At 36.2% G+C, this 21,346-nt stretch overlaps 1 protein-coding gene across 3 annotated transcripts in view; it reads right to left on the bottom strand.

Annotated features, from left to right (window-relative positions):
* The window catches only part of LOC137240445 (lipase 3-like), a 69,422-nt gene that overhangs the window by 6,610 nt on the left and 41,466 nt on the right, over window positions 1-21,346 (bottom strand). The window contains exons 2-4 of one of the 3 annotated variants that reach the window (XM_067766717.1): window positions 14,356-14,523; window positions 8,211-8,498; window positions 7,957-8,134 (exon numbers count right to left, since the gene is read on the bottom strand). In XM_067766717.1, the coding sequence (XP_067622818.1) occupies window positions 7,957-8,134; window positions 8,211-8,468 (436 nt within the window). In that variant the 5' untranslated portion in view covers window positions 8,469-8,498; window positions 14,356-14,523. Of the gene's footprint in view, window positions 1-7,956; window positions 8,135-8,210; window positions 9,055-10,669; window positions 10,762-14,355; window positions 14,524-21,346 lie in introns of those variants that run through there. The other 2 variants (XM_067766716.1, XM_067766715.1) reach the window with 2 other exon arrangements.

Here is a 21,346-nt window from a genome sequence, read left to right as displayed (position 1 = left end):
AAGAGAGATCAAGAGAAGCAGAGGAAAAGAAGGGCAGAGGGGGAAGTAAATAAAAGGATAAGGAAACGGGGAACAGAGAGGGAGGGAGAGTAAGAGTAAAACCTCTTAAACGTTATGCAGATAGACGAAAGTTGGGCCGAACAATGTTTGCCAGGTCTGCTAGTAATTAATAAAAGAGGAAAATAATGAGCGCATTAGGATTCTTGTCAGCCTCTTTTTTAGGATCATATAATGTATCAAAAAAGGCTCATATCAGACTACCATTGCAAGAAGGGGAACACAGTCATATTGAACTCTTAAATGAGCTCAACTAATTGTAAACGCTACTATATAGGTATCTATTCAGACTCTATTTTTCACACCAAACGTTTGCTGAGAAAGAGTTTTAGAAAGTCCAAGATCCTTCGTAAAATTATAAGAATATGGGGCCAGCAAGGCACTTAAAAGATATCAGAGTGGGGCCAAGAGAAGAGTCAAAATATGAACTGTTTATGAGCCTTTCAGAACTTTTATTTGAGCTTATATATAAGCGTGTGAAGTGAGGCTAATACCTGACGAGCTACGCAGGAAGATTAAGTTCGATAAAAGTAGGCGTAAGAAAATGAAAAGTCACTTTTTACGAATTTTACAGGAGACGAAAAAAATGAATAATTTTTGAAATAACCTCTTTTTTCAAAACTGTGAATGAGGATACCTTAGTTGTAATACTTTTTAGTGTAGAAGCTTTGAAAAAGATAAATAAAAATCATGTATGCTAACCCAGCAGCTATTTTATGACTTAGCACAATTTCCTCACTCAAAACAAATTTTTTCTCCTGACTTAGCACTTTTTACTCATTATGTTTCCCCATCATTCCTCCCCTTTAATGATTGAAATATAACACTAAAACTATATATTTCACAAAAAATACTATTTGTTTGTCAAACTATTTCTAACGGTTCTGATCTGGACTCTTTTGCCGGATGGTGCGCAGACAATAATTTATTTTTAAATTCAAACAAATGCTGTGTTGTGTCTTATTCCATATACAAACTAAATGCTAAATCTCTTAATCGTTGTCAAGAGAGTAGAGACTTGGGTGTCATTTCTGACTCCAAATTCTCTTTTTCTAGTCACATTGTCTTTGTTGTTTCAAAATTTGTTGCAATGGTTGGGTTCAGTAGACGTAACACCAGTGACTTTAAGGACCCTATGACGTTGAAAGGCACTTTATATATCTTTGGTCAGAAGTGGTCTTGAATATTGCTCAATAATATGGAATCCTTTTTATGAATCTAACTAATTGAGAAAGTTCAAAATATGTTTAGAAAAATTGCTTTACGTATGTTTCACTGGCCAGACGGCCTCCCATTATATACCAGCAGTCACAAACTGCTTGGTTTCAGGCTTTGCATGACAGAAGAACTTTTATCTCACTCATGCTTGCCTATAATGTAATAAACTTTAGCACGAATTGCTTTGATTTATCTAATTTGTCCATTCCAAATATTCCACTGCGTAATCTTCGGCATAATATATTATTTATCGAAATAACTCATAAAACGAATTATGCTATGAAAGAACCTATAACTAGGACTATACATCTAGCAAATCGATTCAGTAAATTTCTTAATTTTAATAATAGCTTATATAAGTTTAAGCTTGAATTGTTTTCTATTTTTAACTAGTCTGCAAGAAAGCATGTAGTTATCGACATGTAAGAATTGAAGTAGATTATAGTCAGCGCAAAGCATTTATCAAACACCAAAGGCATGTCTCAATTGGGTGAATCCAATTTCAAGAGGTTGTGTTCGCAACCCTCTCAAGGGGTTGCCAGCGGAGTATATAGTTTATCCAACCCAATTGTCAACCTCACCTAACCGTGGCGAATCCTGTTTCATTGACAGCCGAGGCTCTGGCGACCCCAAGTTCCTCATGGAACTACGGGGTGGGGAGGGCTTTATGGTCTAGAATGTTTAATGTGGTCATATAAATCATTCCCGAGATGGTCGGGCTAGTACCTTAATAGTGCTTTGTTACCGGGACGTACCGGATTTATGTACATCCAGCAAAGGACCATCAACATCGGTAACACTCCCTAAAGCCTTCGGGTAGTGTCTTTATCGTTTATACAACAACAACAAAGCATGCGCGCACAAAGAAATGACTAGTAATTCATATTGATATTATTGACATGTTGACTGAGCACATTCCTTTTAACAACTGACGACTTAGCACATTTACACATCATTGCCCACAGCATGTAAAAATTAAAAATAAAAATATTTTTTTTTGTGATCGATGTATTTTGAATTCAGTTTTAAAACTGCATTAAAATAAAATTTTTCAAAAAAAGTGACTTAGCACATTTTCACATTAAGCTAACGATATCCAGCTGTGTGCTCTTAGATATAATTTATATAATTCAGGCATGCTTAACCAACGAACCGATATCATTTCGTTACGATAATTAACGTTAATAAACGAAACAAAGTCATTTCGTTTCGTTTATTAACGTTAAGAACGTCAAATTAACGAAATGATTTCGTTTCGTTTTCTGCCCTATCAAAACGAAATCAAATCGTTTATGTTGATTATTAATTTCAAACTATGCTGGCAAAGCTGATTGATGGCGGAGTCATTAAAGGTGAAAACATTAGCCAAGCTGATTGCAACTTTTCTCATGAATTTTTACAGTACGAACATTTCTCAGAGTATTTTTGACATTATCACCAACGAATTACACAAAAAAATTACATGGAGTTTGTGTGTGTATGTCCGCTCGCTGTTACCACCTTACGGCTTCACCATGGCTATAGCATTGCCAGCACAATTCAAACATAAAGTATCACGTTTTTGTTAACGTTTTTAACGTTAACTAAAGCTTTTCGTTTCGGTTAAAAACGCGATAGAATTTATCTTGATAATTTCTTTATCGATAATATTTCGAAGTGTTTCAACGGAAACGGTGGAAATTTTTTGATAAACGATTAGCTTAACGTTAAGGCGCATCCCTGATATAATTTATGTACGTCGTACATATAGGAATACATTGAAACAGAAATATCACAAACATTAACCGACTGAAAGCTCAAGAGTACTACATAAATATTGTCTTCCGTAAGACAATGCTGTTTCCTAAAACAATGCTGTTATCAAAATTCGTTAGAATTGGTCAATTTTTGTTCGACTTACGGCATATAGTTTTATAGAAATAATTACTGAAAAGGGTCGGCGCCACGCCCATATAAAAGCTAAGGAGAAATAATTTATTTATGTACTGTAAATAAATAGAATTTTTTGTAAGCCTTAAAAACTTGTTTACAGTGGGTGTGGTAGCACCCGACTTTGCAAATTTTTCCTAATTATCTTTTCTTTTCTAAAACTAATATAGCCCTGTTGGTTCTTTAAAGCTCTCTCATATGTTTGTGTGCTCCTTTGACAAAGTATGTCGATTTAATAAACAAAATCAGCACTATTACCTACAAATTAACCTTTGCAGAGCTCTAGGTAACCTAGTTCAAGAGTTAAAATTTAAGAGTGTAACATGAGGGGTACATTCTTACCAGAAAAGAAACCGCCATTAGTGTATATATTGTAACGAATTTGCTGCAAATCCTCTTATTTGCAATCCTCTGCTAAGTTCGAATCACTAAACTGTTGAATAAATAACTCCAATATTGAATAATGGAAAAATGGCCTTTATTAAAGTACTTCACAATAACACTTATACTTTGCTACTCGCTGGCTTAATAACAAAACTGACTGATAACTCAAATGAAACTCTACTATTGGCCGCCAGATCGCGTGCTTAATCAAACTGATTGATAGCTCAACTCAAACTGAATTACAGCGCCTCTTCATCTGTTGCCTTTTATACCCTTTGGTTTCCTCGTTCGCATTTTTCCAGAATGTACTAGCATTGTCCATGAGCTCTCAAACTTCTCAGCTATAACTAAAATTGCACAATTTTATACATCTTTTAGGCGCTTCCAGAATCTACTAGTCCAGTAGCTCTCAAACTTCTCAGATATATGCATGGTTTTGCGCATTGACTCTCCGCTGCTCGTATTCGTATATGGTACATATGTGTAGACGCAATTATTTATTCGTTTATGTAGATACATAAAGACTGAATTATTGATGTGAATGTTTCTAGTTTACAGTCTCTCGCGCGCACATAGGCGTATAAGTAAATGCATCTGTGTGTGACATCTCTCTGGGCTGCCTTATATATGTGTATACTTGATTTGATTATTAACGTAAATACTGCTTGGCATGGCCTTAACATCGCCTTAGTGATGGGATAACTTAGTGATGCTAATATCCGTGACAATATAATAGCAAGGAAACCCACTCTGATTAGCTACTTATAAGACTTTTATATGTATTCTTTTAAATATGGTTGGGGCCACGCCCATTTTCCGAAAATTTGGCAATTTCTATTTTGAATCAAAAATCAACCAACAACAATCTTGTCAACTGATCGATCTTTGGTAATGAATAATCGCATTTTTTCCATTTTTGGAAATTTTCGATATCGAAAAAGTGGGTCTGGTTATCGTTTGATTTCGCCCATTTTCAAATTCAATATTTTCTGTGTATAGCCAGTATACCAAATTCCGTTAAGTTATCTAAATTTCATCATAAGTGGACGGACGACTGGCATGGCCTAATAAAAACCTTTTTCCATGCTAATAACTTTGGGAGCTTCGTTTAAACTTTAACCTAGGCGACGATGACAGCCTTGCAAATGAATTTCAAAACTTAAATTTGTTCAAACTTTTACGAAACTTTTGTTTTTGTTTATTGGGCGAAAATTTAGTTAAACGATTATAAATTTGTATATTTTAACGTTAGTCACATTTTAATTGCTCCATGTGTGGGAATAAACGAAACAATTGGATGTAATTGAAAAGATGAGTCTCACATAAGAAAAGTTAATAAAATGTAGAAATTATGTATTTAGACTTCTCACCGGTCTTTTGCTGCTATTCTTTGCCTGTGGTCATAATGCTAATTAGCGGCCATAAAATAAAGTGTTGCATTATTCACTAGATATCTTTGACCTTCACCTATTTGATCACGAATCGTTGTGAAAGAATTTCACAAGAAGGGTCATGATCAGCAATAATTACATTGAATGTTGGTGTATCTTAACTAAAGGTTTCTTAGATCAGGGTAGACCGTTTTCTGAGTTGTGTGTGTGAAAAGCAAAGAATTATAGTGAAGTCAAGAAGAAGTCAAAGAGTTGTACATCACCACCCTAGCTAATATTGGTGATGGTTAATCACAGGTTGGTTTTTCACAGGTCGGAGTCAGATAACGTGTTAATAAATCGCTGTCAAAGACTTTGCTGCTAAGTGATCCCTATGTGTTTCAAGCCTTTGGCGTGTGAATCAACTACCCACACGTTAAAACTTATAGTTGTAGCATCACCTTAAGAAAGGGTCCCATCACCCCTAGTATATATGCTTGAAACTCTAAGAGCAATAACAAGTATGATACTAATCATTGGCCAATTCTTACCAACGATTGGAGAGCTCGTCCTGGAATAAAGCTTTGCCAATTCTACCAAATAAACAACGCAAAAATTCCGTTTACTGGTAAACAAAAGAAATAATAGAAACAAGGCGAAACTGCCTACGCCCAAAGCGAGTATATACAAGGTTCGAGCGTATGGGACAAGTCAACGCCGAAGCGGGTGCATACAAAACGAAAGAAAGTAATTAAAGGCCGCTATCATTAACAGAAAGAAGCAAACGTTGGAAGAGCTTGGCGAAGCAATGTAGTGCTTATCAAGATCAAAGCCAGGATGCCGATATAAGAGTTCAGTGAACACGGTATGGAAAAGGTAGAAAATTCACTCTTCGCTATTTACGAAATAAGGGAAGATAGACTAATTCAGACCGCCTGCACCTGAAAAGCTTCCGCCATTTACAACGGAAGAGTTATAATTTTCAGCAAGAACCATGAAAAACAGTAAGGCCCCAGGGTCAGACGGCACCTGCTTGACATGTAAATATAACTTTAGCATAAGGACAGAATAATTTTATGCACTTGGATAGAGCTGTTAAAAATTTCCAAAAGTAAAAGGAACTTAAACTCGTCATCAGCAAACCCTCGATAAATCTGGCAAATTGTTTGAGATGCTCTACTACTCTAAGACATTGTCGTATACCCATAATTTTCCCCAACAGGAGCTGCCATAGTGAGGAGAAAGATTGTTGATGTCCATGACTGCGAAGATGATCCTTCGCTACTAATCTATTTCGTATAAGAATGTAAGGGATTCAATACCGATTTAGTATAAAATATATGCTTCGACAAAGGTACACCGATCGACACAGACTAACGGCAATAGCAATTTTTGTGCAATATGTGGTGAACTGTATTGACATGCAAATCGTCAAGAGACATGGTATGAACCTTGGGCGTTTGCTATGGAATGCAAGCTTAGGTTAGAAGGACTCCGCCGATCTGTAACTCTTACTGTTCAGCTACCCTGAATCGTGCTTCTCGGATTCAATAAATTTAACTATCGCCCTTATTTTGAGCTTGGATACCTTCGCAAAACCGTTGAGTGAGAGCAGCTATTCTCCTCCTATTTAGTCCCAGACAGTGGCTTATTGTGTTAAAGTACCCATATAAAACTGATACTGTAGTGCTGGCCATCTCGTTGGGAGACCTGCGGCGTTCAGAAATAGACTTAATATTGTCGACACATAAGTTCTTTAGTGCACCGGTCTATCCAAAAAAAAACACTTTCCTATCTTCAGGCACGGTTGCCTATGATTTACAGCACTGCGGATTGCTAACATATCCAATGGTCGGAAAGCGAAAGGTCCTCTGAATGATACCTCCCCTTATTAAGCTAAGAACCATCGGTGAATATCGTGATGGAACCCTGAACAATATGATGCCTTTTGGCCCATTCTTGTCGTTGGATGTGTAGGGAATACGCACTGTAGTGCCTAATAAATTTGTTGCTGGGAGTGCAGCAATCAGTGAGTATTGGTCACGAAAATGGGGCATTGGTGTATACAGCATGACCGCTTTTTTCATTCTGCCCACTACCGGTTTCTCTAATTCGCGGGGCTGGGATAATGACTATTTCTTTCGCCACCAAATATTGTGATTGAAAATGCAGCGTCGGAGGGATACTATCGCAAATGGAAACGTCAGCCTTTAAGATTCGTAGCCTTCGTGAGTCACAGCCACAAATCCAAAACAAATAGAGTGGAGGGTGTACAACATTTGCTCTTTTACAGGGGAGCAACCCAGCTATTGCGACAGTTTCGCACGCGTGGCTTAATGAGTCCTTCCGAGCTGATGATAGTTGGATGCAGAGTGGGTTAGTTATTCGCCACATTTGTACCAACGGTGTATACGGTGGCTATATGTAATTAAAATCAAAGGTTGCTAATACTTCAGAACCATCTACGACTTAACAAGTTTAAAATGTGCTCAAAGGGCCTGCTATTCCTTAGGACAACTCAGCGTTTAAAGTGTCAGTTCGAAAGAATGCGAGGAAATACAATTAGCACTAGAACCGCCGCTTATAGCGATAGTTTGAACCTAGTTTGGGACTAGTGTGATTTGCTGCGAGGAATATTTGGCGCTTTGTCCGTATGCGCGATCATCATATGGCCCCTACCTCTATTAATGGTAGTACTTGGTTAAGAGTCTCCTCTTTGCGAGGCGCCTCTGTTTATCAGCCTAATGGTAGTATTTCCACATAAGGAAGGCACACACACATTGGTCTTTACAACAGCGTCCACCACATATTCAGAATGGACCAAGCAAACTTCTTAGCTATATTTACTGTTAGCATCGCTTACTTCTCTAATATAGGAAGTGCAGAAAATTTAAATTAAAAACATTCGTCGTTATATGGAGAATGGTTTCGCGAAAAATTAAATAGCACCCACAATATACGTAAGTCACTACTGATATAAGCCTTATACACTACTCACCAAGTCCTTTATTCGGTCCCATCATAACCCAAGTAGCTGAAGAATCCAATAGCCCATGCATAAGTAGCACTGGTGTCGCCCCATCACGAACTATGCGATGCAATTCCAAAATGTAGCCATCGTCGGTTATCGTATGATGAACTTCTACAGGGTAGCCATATTTCTTTATTAAAGCCGGCTAAAGGAAAAAAGGGGAAAACACGCACAAAATAAAGATTTGAAGTTTTCATCGTACACAAGACTAAATTGTCTACCGTTTTTAAATGCGAATCAACCAGTACGCCTGGATCCACATCGCGAACACGTGGCAATATATCAACAATATTTATAGGATTTTCGGTCACCACACGAACATTTTCCAAAATTGAACGACCGAGTTTTGGAATATTGAATAGCGAAAGATCACCAAAACTGAATGACCAGGTTGCGGGTCGATCGGTAGTACTACTGCTGGACGTGTCGATGGTTAACACAAAGAATGTATATATTATCAAAAACTTTAAGCGTAACATGTTGTAGATCGCTCGGCGGTCAATGGGAAACTGTAAATGCAATGCAGATGCCCGCGAGATTAGAGCTTGAGTTCTGTCAGTGGGGTTTGAATTTATTTATATTTTTGCTCTTTTTATCAGTGAGAAATGTGGATAAGCATTTATGTGTATTTATTTAACGAAAAAAGGGGCTCGTTCAATTGTTTTGTTGTATTTGTTTCTGTATATTATTTATGGTACACGAGTTTTTCAGAATATCGCAGTTAAATTTTTCTGTTTTAAGAAAACACAAACAATAATTTTTCACAACTTTACTGTTCACCGATTAAATATTGAATAACTATTGCCGCCGAATTGTTTGAATGTTTATGAATGGCACTGACCAATATATTGAATAAACTGATAAAATGATATTTTGTTGTAATCATTTTTATTAGTATATATGTAATTGCTTCTGTTTACATAAGATTATAAATATTTTTGAATTCGCTCTGCTGATTAAGAAAATGTTGATCAACGGAATTCAAGCTTATCAGCGGGGCGGCTCATATGACGCATAAAGACAAATTCGCACAAAATGCGAACTGTAACAAAAGCGTCTATAGTTCTAAAATAAAACGATTGAAACAAGGGTTGCTGCTTAAGTTCATAGATACTCAGGCTGAATAAACGAATTTGAAGGTATAATAGATTAAAGCTAAATTTACACATCAAAAGAAAAGCGAAAAGTCCATTTAATAAAGCGATAACGAAAAACTTCGCTTTCTGCTGCATTTTTCTAAAGCGTGATTCACTAAATTTTGCCGAATTTTGAAATCCAGATTTTTACCGCAGTCAATTATTGAATTTTTTCGTTTGAGTGATTCACTAACTTGGTTTTAACAACACTTGTTAACTATTTATTCAATTCAAGGTATATCTATGGTAGTGAAATATCAAAACTTACGAAAAGATCATAGAGGAATTGAAAAAAAGCCAAGTAATATTGATTCACGCCAAAAATTTTGTGTATATTTCAGCAAAGTTAAGTATTTTTTTTATATTATTTAAGTTATTTCTTCTATTTCTTAATATATTTCTTCAAAATGGCGTCAACCAGCTAGGCAGCACCAGGCCCACCACTCTTGCATGATTTGCAGTTACTTTCCGCGATAAACTATACGTCACAGACTTAAGTGCCCTTTGCTTTGAAAAAAAATCACAAATTAAACTTCGAAATAATAATAATTTGTGTGTTTAAGTCAGTAAATAAATTTTAGTTTCAATTTATGCAACAACTTCTCATCAGCTTAACCGCATCCAAACAGACCAAGAAAAATTGCCAATCGTCAAGATCGACAACGATACTAGCTGGGATTATTTTATCGAGTTTAGGGCTCCAAAAAAGCTAGTGTTAGAATTGTTAAAATTATTGTTAAGCTAAGTTACCGGTGTCAAATTTTGTTGAAAAAGTTAATGCATCGCGCTACTGGTTTCGCCCAGGATAAAAACACTTACGAGGTATAACCGTTCTCTCTGGTCGGCCATGTTTTTTTTTGCGCAACATAATATTTGAAAATCAATCTCAGAACAGAAGGAAATCATAAAATAAACAAAGTAAAATATTCAAATTTGTTTTTTTTTTAGAAAAGATACATGTATGCGGCTATTTTCTATGAATCAACATAATCGATTAATGCTGCCATAACATAACGCTAAAGCCATAACCATATCATAGCCAACCAATTGGTTTTTGGCTTGTCGCCATATCCATAACCTAAAAACATTTGAGTTGGAGAATTTATTAACTTTTTGTAGATTTTATTTATTTTTTTGGATACATTTTGACACAGAGACTTATTTTTTGTGGTATATGTTTGTAATTTTTGCGTTTTCTTCATTTTTATGAAATTTTCACGATTTTTAGGTTAAGGCACCAATAACTGATGTCAATTTGATATGGATAAGTAAAAATATGGTTATGACTGTGGCGTTATGACTATGTCAACTTTAATTCGGGCTTAAATCAAAACGCTGAGATTGTTCCCTGATTAATTTAGATTTTGAAATTTTAAGACAATAGCTACTGCCAACAGCTTATCGGAAAGATAAGTTTAAAAGTGGTGAAGCCTATCTTGAGAAGCAAACAAAGCCTGGTTGATCGAAGCAACTTTTTAATCGGAAGATTGATCTTTATAACGGCAATAATCCAATTTTATACTTTACATTGCTATTAGACTTACGTAGCAACCCTCGTAAACAAATTTATGTTTCTTCCGTCCTTACAAGCACGACATCAAATAACTCTACACGTAAGTAAGTAAACACGAAATAAATAGTTTATAAACGTTCTTTGCTCCGCTGCCAACCGTTGACTATCTCAGAATTGTATATTGATGATAATTTCCACCCGTAATGCTGAACACTATGTCAGGGTTGCAGCTTTCACTTCGATCGAAAGATTTTACTAAATTTTCTTCCTAACACTACACATTTTATTTCATGGAATTTCAATACCGAGATTCATAAGTCTTAGCCGTAGAAAGATAATGTTATTTGTTTACCCTAGAAAGATAACGTATGCCTGAGGGACGTGTTCCAGTTTAAGGACCCTAAAGATATAAAAAAAAACTTATATATATTTTTTTTTTGGTTTTTTTCTAATCATTTATTTGATATATATTCACTTGTTTTAAATGTTTTTTAAAGAAAAATATTGTTTTTTTAATATATTAAAAATTAAGTTTGACTTGTCTTGGACTTGTCCTTACAAAAATCAGTTCTTTTCGAAGCACCTTAGTTTATAGCGAAAAAATTAAAATAAAATACATTTTTTTGTACTTCAATTGAATTTATTAACTGTTTTAAACTATACTTAAAAAAATATTAGCTAAAATTACCATTTAAGGCAAAAATTACATATAAAATTTGTAGTCACGTAAAAGATAACGATAGGTCTCTTAGACGTATTTTTAAAAAACAATCGTATATATTTCAGGAAACAAAAAAATTACTACTGAAAAACACCCCACTGACAAGCTGGTAATGGTAGCTGAGAAAACTGAGAATGAGAATGTTCTCTCTTTACGATTGGGGGAGACTGAGAGCAAAATTAAAACGAGGTACGTCTCACAGGCGTACGTTATCTCTCTAGGGTTAATATGGTAGCCCTGTTTATTTACCTGACCATTGTTTAGAACATATCCTGCAAAATATCAAAGAAAATTATGCGTAAAAAATAAATTTTTTTATTACTGTCTAATTAGTTGTACTTATGTCCTTGTTTCCTTCCGTTCACTTTTCGCGATCATTGTGGATAAAACAAATGTAATATCTTACCCGTCAGCTGTCTGACAGGATGTTCAAGATGGCTACTTTTTATCGTTTTGGCAGCGTTTTGACAGGAACTTCAATATAGCGGTACATAAGGCCGGCTATCTATCAGTGATAGAAAGATATACAGAAGAAGAAGACGACAGTAAATTAAAAATCTGGTGATCGGTTATATTTGTAATTTTGACGTATATGCAGAAGTTATCACACTTGTCTTATCCACAATTTTCGCGATAGCCTTTTTGTTACAATCTTGTTCATATAAGTTTTTACTTAAAAGGCGATGCTGCAATATTTGGGTATTGATACACTATATTTTTCATTTATAATGATTTGGACTTACAATTGGCATTATCAATATTCCGTTGAGATACAGTCGACTAGTGATAGAACGATGCGAATACTGAGTGAGAAGTATCGATACTTTTCCAAAAAAAACTCGATGGTTTTTTCCAAGTACTGAGTACAGCATCGATACTTTACTACGATACTTTACCAAGTGCCGATGGTATACATGTTTTAAATCAACAAAGTTCTGTCCATTAACGTCATAACTTGAACATAAACTGAGATCATCGACGATGCTGTAAAAGCTCCGCATTAAACTTAAATTGATTCTTTGGTAATAGTGGAATGGGAGATGATTTCTGCATATCGTGGTAAAAGAAAAGTGTGTGTTTCTTGTCCAGAATCACTAACTCCAACAAAATTATGAAAAGCTGCTAACTCCATAAAATTCAATTCACTTTTAACTTTTCATGCGGTAAAGTTTTATCGTTCTACTGTGAAATTTTGGTGAATGGAGTTAGCAGCTTTTACAGCATCGTGGACGATATTTTGGTATTGAAAGTGGTCGAAATCAGATTTTATCCACGCTCATTTTCATAAATGGAAAAAAGAACAATGCTTTAACAAATACTGATGAAGTGGAAAATCGAAAAGGAAAACTATTCTGATCCCCTTCTAATTTGGTTAATACCTCAACAAACTCCAAAAATGACATAAAAAAATTGATATTTAGACCGAGCTTCTCTTCCAAATTGCGTCGTGCTTTTTTTTATTTTTTCTTATAGATTGAGAGGACGGGACCTACGTATTTATGCCGATTTCAAACGATATCTGGAAGGCAGATGAATTGTCACTGGGATGCTTTTCATGGGAGAAATACACTCGGAGTGCTTGCGAAACCACTGCCGGGGGCAACCCCGATTAGAAAAACTTTTCTAACGGAAAACCTGTTTAATTAAATGTCACAAGTCGTTCAAAAATCTTTTAACTCATTTAATGTTCATGACGTTTCTCTTTGTATCTAAATGTATCCTCAAAAACTATGTAAGAGCACACTTAAGAGTATATAAAGTTCAATTTCGTCCAAACTTAAACTACCTTTCTACTAAATTCAAAACATACGATCTCATTTAAAAAAAAATTTTATTCGCTTTAGATAAAAATTCCGAAGTACTTACTTAGATCGAGTATATTTGATACATTTTACTGAGTATGAGTACTATCATGGATTCTTTTATCAGAGTATTTTATATGAGTACCGGTATCGATACTTTTTCTAAAAGTTCTATCACTAATCATGACCTTACGCCTATTATATAGTCGTTGCCAAAAACGTTTTTTAGTATCATTTCTGTTATGAAACCACCTAATTCAGTACTGTTATCGAAAATTCACTGTCTAAAGATTATTACAGTAATAATAAGCGGTTTAAGACCCTCTTTTCAAAGAAAATGATGTTTCTACCTTCAGTGCAACATAATAGAAACCTTTTTCAAAGCGCGAACACAAATAGAGTGGTTCATTTAAAAGAGGTCCTCGGCCCCCAAATTCAGACTTAGTTTGTATGTTTACAATTTTTAGCCTACAGATTGTATCTGCACATAGCTTGATCTATATTTTTTGAAGATTACACTTTCATTGGTAAAAAGTGTTTTAAACGGTTTTATTTAGCTTGACTTGACAGGCTGGTTGGCTGGCTAGTTGGCTAGCTGGCACGAATTTTGTAATTGAAATTTAAGTAACTTCCCGATAAGCTACAAGCCTGAAACTTGGAATATATTTCAGAACCCGACGACAATGCAATAATAAGAAAAAATCGCCGCTAGGTGGCGCAAAGATCGAGATATTCACAAAAATAGTATTTGTGGTCCGATTTAGCTCACATTTGGAACTCATAATGCATACAAGAATAGAAAGCGACCTATGAAAAAAAACTCGCCGCTAGGTGGCGCAAGGATCGAGATATTCCAAAAATCGTATTTGCGGTCCGATTTGGCTCATATTTGGAACACATACTACATACAAGACCTATGAAAAAAATCGCCACTAGGTGCAAAGATCGAGATATTCAAAAAAATCTTTGCGCCACCTAAAAGCTAGAAAATAATTAGATAGGTCTTAGGTATAAGTCATCACACTCCTCATCAATCTAGGGCGTTGCTCTCTAGCTTTTAGTATTATTATTACTTCATGTAAGTATTGTTTCCAATAAAACCGTTTAACCTAAACATTTTTTTTTAAGTTATTTTATTTATATATTGATCTACATATATAATATTATAAACATATAACTTACTTATTTACTTACTTAATTGGCGCTTAACCTTTTAAACGGTTATGGCCGTCCAACAAAACACGCCAGTCGCTCCTTCTCTCTGCCAACCGGCGCCAATTGGTCACACTAAAGGAGTTTAAATCGTTTTAATCGTTAAACATATAAAGCTCACCATAATAGCGTAATTAATCTCTTTTATTTCTGTAATATAAAGATATTGGCACTTGGTTTTTAATTAGTAAAAACTTGTTTGTTGTATAAATGTTATAAAATGAAAATTCGAAAGTTTTTTCTTTTGAGCGTCTGGCAGCCCTGATCACAAAATAATGCTGAGTCGCACTCCGAAAACTTATTGAAGCGTATTAAGTGTGTTGCTGCAACATGTTGATGACAACATTTCACATTATAACAGACTTGTTTAGCTTGGAAATTTTTTAAAAGTGTTTCTTCTTTCTTATAATTTATATTTGGGAATATTTAATTTTTGCGCGCTTTTTAATTTAAATATTTTGTAATTTGTTATGTATATATAAGAAAAAATAAATTGTTTACATGTAACTTCACTTTCTTGCCTTAGATTATATGTACTTATGTAGAGCGTATTTATGTATGTATGTATGTATATATAGAGACGTAGAAGGTACTACACAATGCCTTTAATTAAATTCGTACTTTATTCATGCACAACAGTATTTGAACTGAAAGTACGCAATTTCGAGCTTCTCAAGTTCAAGACTAAAGACCATTGCAGTGGCGTGGTTGGTGCGTATACTACCGGAGACCACAGATTTTATTAAAATTTTTTATAAAATTTACCATTCCCATTTTGTTGTTGTTGTGGCAGTGCTTCACCCCATCCAATAGGTGGAACCACTTACAAATTATTATCAATATCCTCTAACGTGGGCCCGAGGAAACTTGGGCGTTGGTTTCACATTGTAATTGAAAAGATGGTTGGTGACATTTGGCAAGCAGGGCATAAATGGAGTATGTCGGGGCTCAGTACCTCAATTAAAGTACGCTTGAACTTATTTTTCAGTTCTTCACTCTATTTTAACTGAAGGTTTGGCTTAGCTTAAGCGGCCGATCTGGCAGGGGTAAACTCTTTACTATATACCCAACAAGCATTTGGGCTTGAGTATCATTAGAGCTAATGTTTATAACTATCATACCTCTCTAAAATCTCAAGAGTTGTTTCGAAACTGTTACTACCTACGCTTATGCTTTTTTTCAACACCACCTCAACTCTATATTCCATAGAGGTTATCAACTGGAGAAATGTGCTGAATATTCGTTTGAGAACTATACATTTATCAAAATTTCTAAAAGGTTCGAGAATATTTTGAGAATGACGTTAGAGAACTATAAATTTTAGAAAACCTTTCAAAGGTTGGACAGTGATTGGAGAATGATGTTGGATATCAAGTTCACAACAGGATAGAATAATTGCAGAAGGCTGGAGAAATGTAGTTTAACCGGAGTTTAAATTTGACTAGAGATTAGGCAAACTCAGTTTAACTTAACTTAACCAACTACCGAAACCTGGACCTAAGAGTTTAAGCTATGACAGTATCAAGATCGAGGTTGAGCTATAGGGGCGCGCGTCTCCTTGGGGAGGTTGCTTTCCTGGTTACTCAGCATTTCAGTTATCTGTTTTATGGGGAGTATTCTCGCCTCACTGTATAGCTGATGTCCCGTAGAGATAAGAACATATCCCGCGGCAGTCCTGAGAGCGGTGTTTTTACAGGCTTGCAGTTTCCACCAGTCTATTGCTTTGTAAGTAGTTATCTTTGCTCCAAGTGCTGCCGGTACTTTAGGTACGATTGCGGCTGAATGCCCGCCTAAACGTAGGTTCCGATCGAACGTTACACCCATTATTTTTGGATGTAAAGCAGTCGGTAGCGTATTGCCATCGACGTGGATGTCCAACACGGTCGGCAGTTACTCTGTATAAGTTTTAAATAAGATCGCCAAGGATTTGGTAGGTGACAGTGGAAATACTATGGAGATAACTGTTGATTTTATAGCATAGCTCATCAATGGGGCGGGACCTGTCGCCGTTATCGTGCAGTAATCGGCGTAGGACACAGTGGGAACTCCTTTTTTTTGCGGAAGGGGGCTACGATATATAAAAGTTAAACAAAAGTAGGGATAGAACACCACGCTATGGTGTCCTTGTTTAATTCTCTCGGGTTTTGATGCTACGTTCCGGAACGGCACCGATGCCTGCCGACCATATAAATATTTTGCAGTCCACCTTTTTGACTGGAAGGAAAATTGTACCTTCGAAGTCTTGCAATAACGTGCTTTGTCAAAGGCTTTTGATAAGTCTAGCGCTGCGAGTATTGTTCTATGGTGGGATTTTCGATTCGTCCCTTAATTTATTTGTATGTTGATGGCGTTTATCATGGTGGGGTGCTGTGCAATTTTCGGAGGCGATGCTGATGATCGGCAAGTCACAGTTTTGCGGTGAAATAAGGAAGCAGGACGGCTCCAAGTGTCTTGGCTATTGGCCATAGGATAGATATTGGACGATATGAGTCCCTACGTTACCTGGTTTCCTAGGCTTTAGTAGCGGTATCACCCTCGCAACTTTTCATTTTCCAGGTAAGAGCGGGACCCAAGCTCGGAGTGTCCAAGATCATGCGTAGGTCTTACAAACTTAGACTAACAAAGTACATCCTATCATTAAAAAGAGAGGACTGCAGACTCATGGATATTATTCTGACTGGACCTGCCTTCTGGCATCACATGCCTTTAAATCTGGCTTGCTCGGTGATAGCAGGAGGAGGAGGTAACGACCGATCACGTTTTGTGCTCGTGCCCTGCGCTTGCCAGGCAAAGGCTCCAGAGGAGTGATACGGACCCCCAGTGAACTAGGCGGCAGGTATGCCTGTCGTAAGCGGCGAATAAAATACCAAATTGGTTGAAGGGGTTGAGTAGCGCAATGCTTTCAAGGAGTTGCCAGCGCAATATATAGTTTCTCCAAACCAATTGTCAGCCTCACCAACCCGTGGCGAATTCTGTTTCTTTAACAGACGAGGCTCTGGCGATCCCAAGTTCCTCATGGATTTACGGGGTGGGAGGGCGGTATGGCCTAGAAGGTTTCATGTGGTCATATCAAATCGTTCCCGAGATGGCCGGGCTACTAACTTAAAGGTTTTTGTTACAGGAACGTACCGGATCTGCATCCGGCAAAGGACCATCAGCATCGGTAACACTCCCAAAGGCCTTCGGGGAGCGTCCTTATCGCTACAACAGCAACACCAGAAGTGATACGGCTGTCAAGACCTTTTTATTTGTATTTGCAAAGAGGACGGAATTATTTTATAACATAGGTCCTGGTTTTTAATAGGATTTTTCAGGTTGGTAGTTAAACAAACTTGCGTTGACACTACGGACTCATTCAGTCAATGTGAGATCCTCATGGACCGGCCAGCCCAACCAAACCTAGCTCGGCCTAAGCACTGTTTGTACAAGTATGGCTACAAGTAATGGAATTCGCTAACTTATAACGACGCGATTTGTCGGGATTTTAATTAACGATTTTGTCCCTTGCCTTATCGATTGTACTATTCACCAACTTAGTTTTAACGACTCGAAATAAATGATATTTAAACTTCGTTTTAATAGTAGAGAGGTGGCAGCACAGCTTAACGAAACCTAAAAAATGCGAAAAGCACAAAAGGAATGCCAAAAATAAATAAACTCCCTATACTAACTGCTTTTAAAAGTCATTATTGTGCAAGTTTTTACATATTTTAACAAAAGGTAAGTGAACGCGGTATTAATTTCTTTTTTTTTCTCTGTTGATATCGAAGTTATTCTTGTACCCCTTAATTGACCATCAAGTTGAGAAATAATATCCTGAGCCAAGTCTGGGGTTAGTCGGTACAGCTTTCGAAACTCCGTTGCATTCAAGTGGAATGGGTTATCTACTTCTCTAAGAACGTATCTGTATACTGGCGATGGACTTAGTAATTCTTCATCTTGTGATAAAACGTACGCCAAGTACTCAAACGCCATTTGATTTATAAAGCAGCTTTTCGTGTTTGAAAGTATTTATTTAAAGTTCCGATTTTCTTGTTTAACTAAAATTGCCAGAAATATTAAGTCCGTCCAATTTACTTGCCGTTTATTTAACAACACAGCTGATCGTCGATAAACAAATATCGATACAAAATGGTTACTGAATAACGAAATCGTTATAGATATCGATTCGCAAATAAAACGATGGCAAATGTGGTTTAAAAAGTTAGTGAATTCCACTACAGCTATCCTCTCCGCATCCGCTCAGCACCAGTTCGGGGGTGGTCATTACACCTGTAGTCCGAAACTAGTGCCTAGCTTAATTGTCTCCCATACTCCCTGCAGGGTAGTTACACAAATAACAACTTGCCTAGTCAAAACGTATCCAAAACTTAAATTTAAATCTTCAAACAGTGTTCTCTATTATTAATATTATTACAAATTATGTAAAGTTATTTGCCGATATACGCCTTTCAAAAAGGGGGTTTTGGCCTCTAAATATATGTAGATTTTGGGGTGCATTTAAAACACTGAGTACGCAGTTTTTGTATACTAGAGTAAACTTGAGGTATGTCTCACAAATAATATATTTTTACTGTCCCACAGTGTTGTTATAGAAAATGTCAAACAATTGCTTTCCTTAACAAGTTATCGTGGTATAATTGGTGAATTTGGCCGTGGTTTTGGTCTGTTTTATCATGGTTCAATTATGTACAGGTTGGCTCATCTCATTAGCTGATTTTATTTATATCATTGCATGGTCCATGGTTCAATGGTACATAATTGAACCATGGCATGGTCGAAGGGATTGTCAAAAGGAGATGGCAAACTCAAACTGAAACCAACACATTGGCAACATTTTACTTACGCATACAAAAACTGCTAAGTTTTATGTTTCCATTCCATACCATTCGCACCAACACCAGTACACAGGTTTTGACAATTTGAACAGACATATTTTGTTGCTTTACAGATGAGCAAGCTGTATATAGTTGAACCATGGTTTTCATAATTTCTGCTGACATACACAAGAATATTGCTAAAAATCTTCGAAGTGTTCTCATCATGGCGCAACGCTACAAGGTGGCAGCATGGGACAGCTGATTATAAACTTTTTTTATTTTATTTGATACATCAACTTCCGGTGCAGTACGATTTTGACATTTGTCCATCGAATTTACAAAACCAAGTACATGAAATTTTTATTTATGTTTGTAGGTATGTCACCATGCTGCCACCTTGTATCGTTCCGCCATGGTTCTCATTTAGGGTCGTTGTCATTATTCCCAGTTAACGCTAATTGGCCTTTATCTGACAGATCACCGAACGGTTTGTATTGTTCCGATACCACCGTGTACCCGATACTTGCACTCATTAAAAAGCTCTGTAAAACTTATGAAAATTAATCCGTTACTTACTATAAAAGCATTGGATTACAGTGGACCTAGTGATTACCTTCAAAAAAGATTCAATTGAGGCCAAAGCGCGATATCCAGATCACAAGAAAACACTCGAGAAATATTTTATTTTCCTCTTGCAACACTAACCGCCGTAGGCAAGCATTGGCTACTTTATTACATTAGTACCTGGGTGACCAAGCTTTGCTCGGTATTCTTCATTATTATGAATATTCAACTTGTTTTATACATATCTGTGGCCTCATGCAATAACCGCTTAAGTCGACTTAAGAAGAATTTGAGTTATTAGTGGTATGGTGTTCGCGAGTTAAAGCTACATATTTGTGTCCAGCCAGTATCCGTCTAGGTAAACTAATAGAGAAGTTATTAGCAAGTGCATAATCGCCGAACTCGAAACTGTACTAATTTACATTTGCATAAGTAGCTTATGTATTCTCAAGAAAAATTGTAAACATTTATTTGTGTTGCATAATACGTCTATCTCGAGATAAGCGGTTATTGCAAACATATATTCTTAACAAAGCGGCACATTTTAGTATAAAGTAGAAATAGCTTAAGTCGTAGTAAGCGATTATTGCAAAATGGAAAACTTACAAAGTGGAGCTATAAATATAATCAGGTTTTTATTGTAAATTTTTTATGTCGCGAATAACGGACCTCTATCGAGATAAGCGGTTATTGCACCCATTGTGCAACACGTTTGAGTTCTTAAGTCTACTTAACTTTTTTTTAGTACAATCAAATAGCACACATCCAATGTACTTATCACAAACTATCATAGCAGATGTTTCATTAAAAAAATAAAAATGAAAAAAAGCCTTTTCTTTCCCTGGATTTGATATCACAACCTTCCGATCGCAAGCAAGTCACTTTACTCGTCCGCCAAAGGCTGCTCTCAAGCTACGATGACAGTTTGCATAGTATGTAGCGTAGCTTTAAAATTGTCGGTATTCGAACATGAAATCTTAAAATTTGTAGCAAAATCCTTATTCGTTAGTCAAAGTGGTTTTTGTTTGGGCAGCATGTAAAAATGTTTGTGTGATTTTGAGAAACGTTAAGCTTTTTTCATAGCGGGTAGACGATTCTACCTTGAAGGTTTTTATACTTAGAGTGCTTTGCACACAGAGTATATTAACTTTGATTGGATAACGGTTGGTTGTACACGTATAAAGGAATCGAGATAGATATAGACTTCCATACATCAAAATCATCAGTATCGAAAAAAAATTTAATTGAGCCATGTCCGTCCGTCCGTCTGTCCGCTTACACGATAACTTGAGTAAATATTAAGATATCTTCACGCGTTTATTTGGACCCAGAATAGATTGGTAGTGAAAATGAGCGAAATCGGATGATAACCACGCACACTTTTTATATATATAATATTTTGGAAAACACAAAAAACCTGATTATTTAGTAAATACACCTAGAATGTAGAAATTTGACGTGTGGACTGATATTGAGACTCTTGATAAAAATTTTTAAAATGGGAGTGGCACCGCCCACTTGTGATTAAATCAATTTTACAAATATTATTAATCATAAATCAAAAATCGTTAAACCTAGCGTAACAAAAT

This window comes from Eurosta solidaginis, chromosome 2, assembly GCF_040869045.1.
Source record: "Eurosta solidaginis isolate ZX-2024a chromosome 2, ASM4086904v1, whole genome shotgun sequence".
Taxonomy (NCBI): domain Eukaryota; kingdom Metazoa; phylum Arthropoda; class Insecta; order Diptera; family Tephritidae; genus Eurosta; species Eurosta solidaginis.
Note: the sequence above shows the minus strand (reverse complement) of the source record. Positions and strands in the feature narration are given on the sequence as shown.